Raw genomic sequence first — 5421 nt, 5'->3', positions numbered from 1 at the left:
TTCATACTTGCAATTAAATTGGCTCCAAACCTCTCTCTGCAGCAACTAACTTATCCTTCTTTCTTCTGATTCCGACACTTCCCAATGTTCCAAATTGTCAACATGACAGAGACAGAGGAGAAAGCCATCGTGACGTGGCGCAACATCCCAAACCTCAAATCCTCCTTCAACGACGTCGTTCCATTCTGCCACCGCAAACCGCTCCCAAACGACGCCGTTCCCATTTTCACCACCGACAGTGGCCTCCGCTGTAAATTCGCGAGCGTGTCAGTGGCAGAAAGGAAATCCGGCAAGGAATTCACGCCGACGGCGACTCAGCTTTTGAAGCACCCACTCGCCGTGGTCGCATTCGTGCCTAAAGATGTTGCCTTGTTTCTCGCCGGAGCCATCGCCGGCGCCGCTGCGAAAACCGTCACGGCACCGCTCGACCGCATCAAGCTCCTCATGCAGGTGCGCTTTCGTTTTGTTTTTTTGTTGTCGCCTTTTTGCGCGGATATTCGGTGTCCCAAAGATTGGTATCTTTGGTATTCATTAAACGACATTGCGTATTTGCAGACTCATGGCGTCCGAGTTGGACAAGAAAGTGTTCAGAAATCGATTGGTTTAATTGAGGTATTCAATCTCCTAAGTTCCTTTTTTTGCGTTGTATGGTTTTGGTTTTTCTATTGAATTGTGTCACTATAGATACATGCTAACATGCCTAGTATTGAATTTTATAATAACAATATCATATCGCATTTGGTTTTCTATAATTTTTTAAAAATGCGATCTCTTTTTATTTGTTTTAAATTTAAAATATTTGTATAGGAAATCGTGAAAATAACAAAATATGTAGTAGCTGGCTTACTCATTGACCACTGTTAATAAAATATTGTATTTGTTATCAACTTGTGAGAGTCCACTTCTTGAAGTGGGACGGTGTGATTTTTGTGATTGTGCTGTAAATTCTTAACAAAATCTATCTGTTTGTTTTTGGTTAATTATTGATATCTGTGGAGTTTGTTTAGGCTGTTTCCTCTTTTTAGTGCGGCATCATAATTTTTGCTGTTGGAATACATTAGGATTCTTATTGTTTTACAAATCTTATTAATTCTTGCTGAAATAGGCTTGTACTAGTTATGCTACAATAGTACTTGACCTCATTTAAATATGAGCATTTGTAACGCATCATATAATCAGATCCCAAATTATTGAAGTGTTTTCACTAATTTCAGCTGTAGCTTTGAGTAGAAAGGAAATTGTCAAAATCTGTGTGTGAAAACTTCCAACTGACTTATAGAAGGTTATCTTATGTCAGTTACCTGATTATATATTGCGCTGCTGCAAATCTGTACATAGTTTGTTCCAAGCCTGGATAAAAGGTGAGGGTAGTAGTTGATAACGAACGTAAAACTTTGTTGAATCTTTTTACGTAATTACCTCCCCTGATTAAGGATATATTTATTACATATTATATGCATATGTTAACAGCCTCTGCAATTTCTTTGCTTGATGATCATGCTTTTGCCCATATTAGATGCATTGGGCTCTCTAGTGAATGATCATCGGAACATTACTTATGAAATTTTTTTTGGAGCTTACATTGACATGATTTACAGGCCATAACCGTAATAGGGAAGGAAGAAGGCATTAAAGGTTATTGGAAGGGCAACCTCCCCCAGGTCTTCATAGTTAGGAATGAATTTATTTGTATTTCAGTATGTATATCTCCTAATTACATTGACTAGTCTTTTCATTTGTTTTAGTGTTTCTGTTTTTGATGTTCCAGGTGATTCGGGTTATACCTTATAGTGCTGTCCAGCTTTTTGCTTATGAAATTTACAAGGTTTACAGTTTACTGTTAACTGTCATTCACTTATTTCTTATGCCAAACATTGGATTTTCATGTCTATAACTCCTTCGGATTTGCAGAAAATATTCAAGGGGAAAAATGGCGAGCTCTCTGTTGTGGGGAGACTTGCAGCTGGTGCTTTTGCTGGCATGACATCAACTTTTGTAAGTAATTTGTTTAATAAAGTTATTCTGTTTCATTTCTGGGGATTAGACCATGTGTTTAAAACCTATGAGCAATTTCTTTTTGATATTTTAATCTATTTTTATTTTTCTCATATCTTATTTCAATGTATGTAACTAACTTTGTATATGTCTGTGTAGATAACATACCCATTAGATGTCCTGAGATTAAGATTAGCTGTTGAACCTGGTTATAGAACAATGTCAGAGGTATATATAAAGTAGCCTGCTTAAGAATTTTCACAACTCACAAGATATCTCTGTTATTGATCCATATTGCGGCTTTTCCAGATTGCCTTGAGCATGCTAAGAGAGGAAGGATTTGCATCTTTCTACTATGGCCTTGGGCCATCTCTGATTGGAATAGCTCCATATATTGCAGTGAACTTTTGTGTTTTTGACTTGTGAGTTCATTGGTAATCTTCTGTCTTTAAAGAACATTAGATTTTGGACAGGCACTAAAATTGAAATATTCTGACCTTTGGAAAATAGATTAAAGAAATCATTGCCAGAGAAATATCAAAAGAGAACTGAAACATCTCTAATCACTGCCGTTCTCTCCGCATCTCTTGCCACACTTACATGCTATCCTTTGGACACAGTGCGAAGACAGATGCAATTGAAGGGTACACCTTACAAGACAGTATTAGATGCCATTACAGGTTAGGATTGCTCGGATTTACCTTTCAGCACCAGCATGTTTTAGTCACCAACATACTTACATTTGAGCATAGTGCACACGATAGTAACGAATATATAAAATTAATTCTCATTATTGCTGCAGAAGTTGTAATATTCCTTTGAGCCAATATGCCGAATAATCAGTAATAACCACATTTATTTATTAGTTTGTCTTATCAGCTTAAAATAATCACCCCAGTCTTGTGACTATTCTAAGATGAAATCATTACCGCATGTGCATGGGTGCTCATTAAGGAAAGTAGTTGTAACAAGGGCATGTACATTAGCACTCACGGATGACTGATCAACGTGGTGGTTAGTGTTATATGAACTATATGTATTCACAATTCACTCAAAGCTTCCATTGAAGCTGATCAATTACTGATTACAAAAATTGCCCTAACCATTTCTTACATACCCCTTTTATACAATGATTACAGCAATAGAATGATTACCTGGGCAAACGGCCAATCAACTAACAAACCCAGCGCACTCATTTTACAATGTACCCCAAAGTGCCCATATTGCTTAACTATAAAGTGGACCGATTAGTAAAATGATATTACAGGGAATTTCGAAGCTTTAATGGTTCAGTAGTTTTTTGCTATTGCCAAATTAATTATTTCATTAATGCAGGTATTGTGGCACGGGATGGAATTATTGGTTTGTATCGAGGGTTTGTGCCCAATGCTTTGAAAAACCTACCAAATAGCAGGTGCGTGTGATCTATTTGTAGTTATTTTGTTTTCAATATTTTCACTAGGCCTCGTGAAATTCCACTTTTGATGATACTTAATTACTTTCGTGTGATATCCAATACGCTTGTTGGAACATAAATTCTATCTAAAATTTGTTTATTTGAGATTGCTATTGCCCCCACGCCAATAAGCATACACAGCGATGATAATTTGAGCTAATCATGGCCATGTATTGTGATTGGTTTGCCTGATGCAGTTCTTGTTTATATCTACAGCATCAGGCTTACTACATATGACATTGTCAAACGCCTAATTGCAGCTAGTGAGAAGGAGTTAGAAACAATTACCGAGGAAAACCGCAACAAACAAAAGAAAAACCAATAGTCAATGATAGTGAAACTTACGATTCATATTGTTTTAGCCATTCTTTCCCCGCTGAAATTTTGCGGTAATTGCTTGAGCTAGCCAAACTGTTAGCTGTTAGGAGCATATATCAGCAGAAAATATTTTGTAACTCGGCTGTAAATTTTGCAGGACACAAATTTGTGCAAGTTTCTGTAATACTATATTCTTTGCCTTAATGTATCTTACCCGTAATTTTTTGTAGAGGATTTGTATTTTCCAAATTGAATGGTAATATAAAAAAAAATTGAATGTCAAGGTAAATTCTTTTTGATACACTCTTTCAAACACTGTTGTTGGATGAAGTTAGTTTCCTATTAAATGACTTGGGTCCATTCTCTATTTTGTGTGAATGGCATGAAATTCACCCAAGAATAGCGTGTAAAAAAGAATGTGTTGACTGCATTTCCATTTAAATAGTGCATCATAAGCAATGGCAATGCCTTGTTGAAATTAATTTAATGTAAAGTTTTTAGTTGTGCAAAAATGCATGTTCATGGTGGAGTTTGCTTTTGCATTTTACTCGGGAGAGAACATTTGATTACTGTGAGAATGAGACTAATAAAAATAAATTGTTAAATTTTATTAAAAATCAAGATTAAAAAAATGTACGTAATTTTTTAAATTGTCAAATGACTATTGTCAAACTTTTAATCTTGATTAGTCTAGATTTAATGTGAATGACAATCTTAATTCAAAATATAAAAATAAATATAAAAAAAATAAAAAAGGAGCTAGCCAAGCAAATGAATAAGAGTGTTTTTTTTTTTTTTGTTCTTGGAGTAAAAAGCTTTTCTATTGGTACTAGAGTAAAAGTTAGTATGATAAATGTTTTATCATGGGTAATTTTAATTTCCTTCAATTTGTTGCAAGAAGTAAAAATAATGCTTTTCAATAAGCAAAGTGAAATTGACAGTGAGTTATTAATATTTGTAGATATAAAATGAATGGCTAAAATTAATTGGTTAAAAAGTTAAGATTAAGAGATTCTAATGTTAAAAGACCTAAAACAAAAGGGTAAAATTGTAAAATTAACATTAATAACCTAAGTTACTATTTTGAGTTTTATCATCGGGTGTTAAAAGGATAATATTTTGGGTAATAACATATTAACGAAGGATAAATAGGTAAATAGTTGTTTCTCCTATTTCATTTTTTTTTTCTCGCAACCTTTATGCCACTCCTCTTTTATATCTCTCCTCACAACTTCTATTTTTAACTAGATTTGTTTTCATTGTCTTGGTCGGAACTTTGAAACTAGTTAGGTAAAATTCAAATTTGTTGACTCATAACATATGTACAAAGTAGTGTTTCTACATCAAGGATTTGGATAAAAGAATTAGAAAACATTAAATTTTTGTAATGTTTTTTCAAACCTCCCTTTAGATGTTTGGGTTAGACAAATATTGAAAAGTTATATGAAATAGACATATAAATTATATGAATATAAGTTCTATGCTAAGAGTTATGCTCTTTCAAAGTTTACGATGTTAAAGAGAACATAATTTAAAATTTTTTGCCACTTTCTATACCAGTGAGAGAACCGATGTAAAAAGTAACATTTTTAAAAAAAATAATTTGCAAATAAATTCTCACAAAAATTATTTTGACATCATTGAATTAAATA

At 34.0% G+C, this 5421-nt stretch overlaps 1 protein-coding gene across 2 annotated transcripts; it reads left to right on the top strand.

Moving 5' to 3' along the window:
- LOC113850311 (probable envelope ADP,ATP carrier protein, chloroplastic) lies at positions 1 to 4065 on the top strand. Of its 2 annotated transcripts, none has more exons than XM_027480799.1 (10): positions 1 to 450; positions 556 to 612; positions 1599 to 1661; positions 1769 to 1825; positions 1912 to 1995; positions 2155 to 2223; positions 2305 to 2417; positions 2506 to 2675; positions 3331 to 3409; positions 3668 to 4065. In XM_027480799.1, the coding sequence occupies exons 1-10, from the start codon at positions 85 to 87 to the stop codon at positions 3774 to 3776; spliced, it is 1167 nt and encodes a 388-aa protein (XP_027336600.1). In that variant the 5' UTR covers positions 1 to 84; the 3' UTR covers positions 3777 to 4065. The 2 variants fall into 2 exon arrangements, with proteins under 2 accessions (XP_027336600.1, XP_027336601.1); XM_027480800.1 differs by having other exon boundaries at positions 3 to 450; positions 1769 to 1846; positions 2305 to 2391; positions 2513 to 2675; positions 3668 to 3850.
- Positions 4066 to 5421: the final 1356 nt, after the last annotated feature.

This window comes from Abrus precatorius, unplaced genomic scaffold (genome assembly GCF_003935025.1).
Source record: "Abrus precatorius isolate BTA unplaced genomic scaffold, Abrus_2018 Scaffold9, whole genome shotgun sequence".
In the NCBI taxonomy this organism is placed as follows: domain Eukaryota; kingdom Viridiplantae; phylum Streptophyta; class Magnoliopsida; order Fabales; family Fabaceae; genus Abrus; species Abrus precatorius.
Note: the sequence above shows the minus strand (reverse complement) of the source record. Positions and strands in the feature narration are given on the sequence as shown.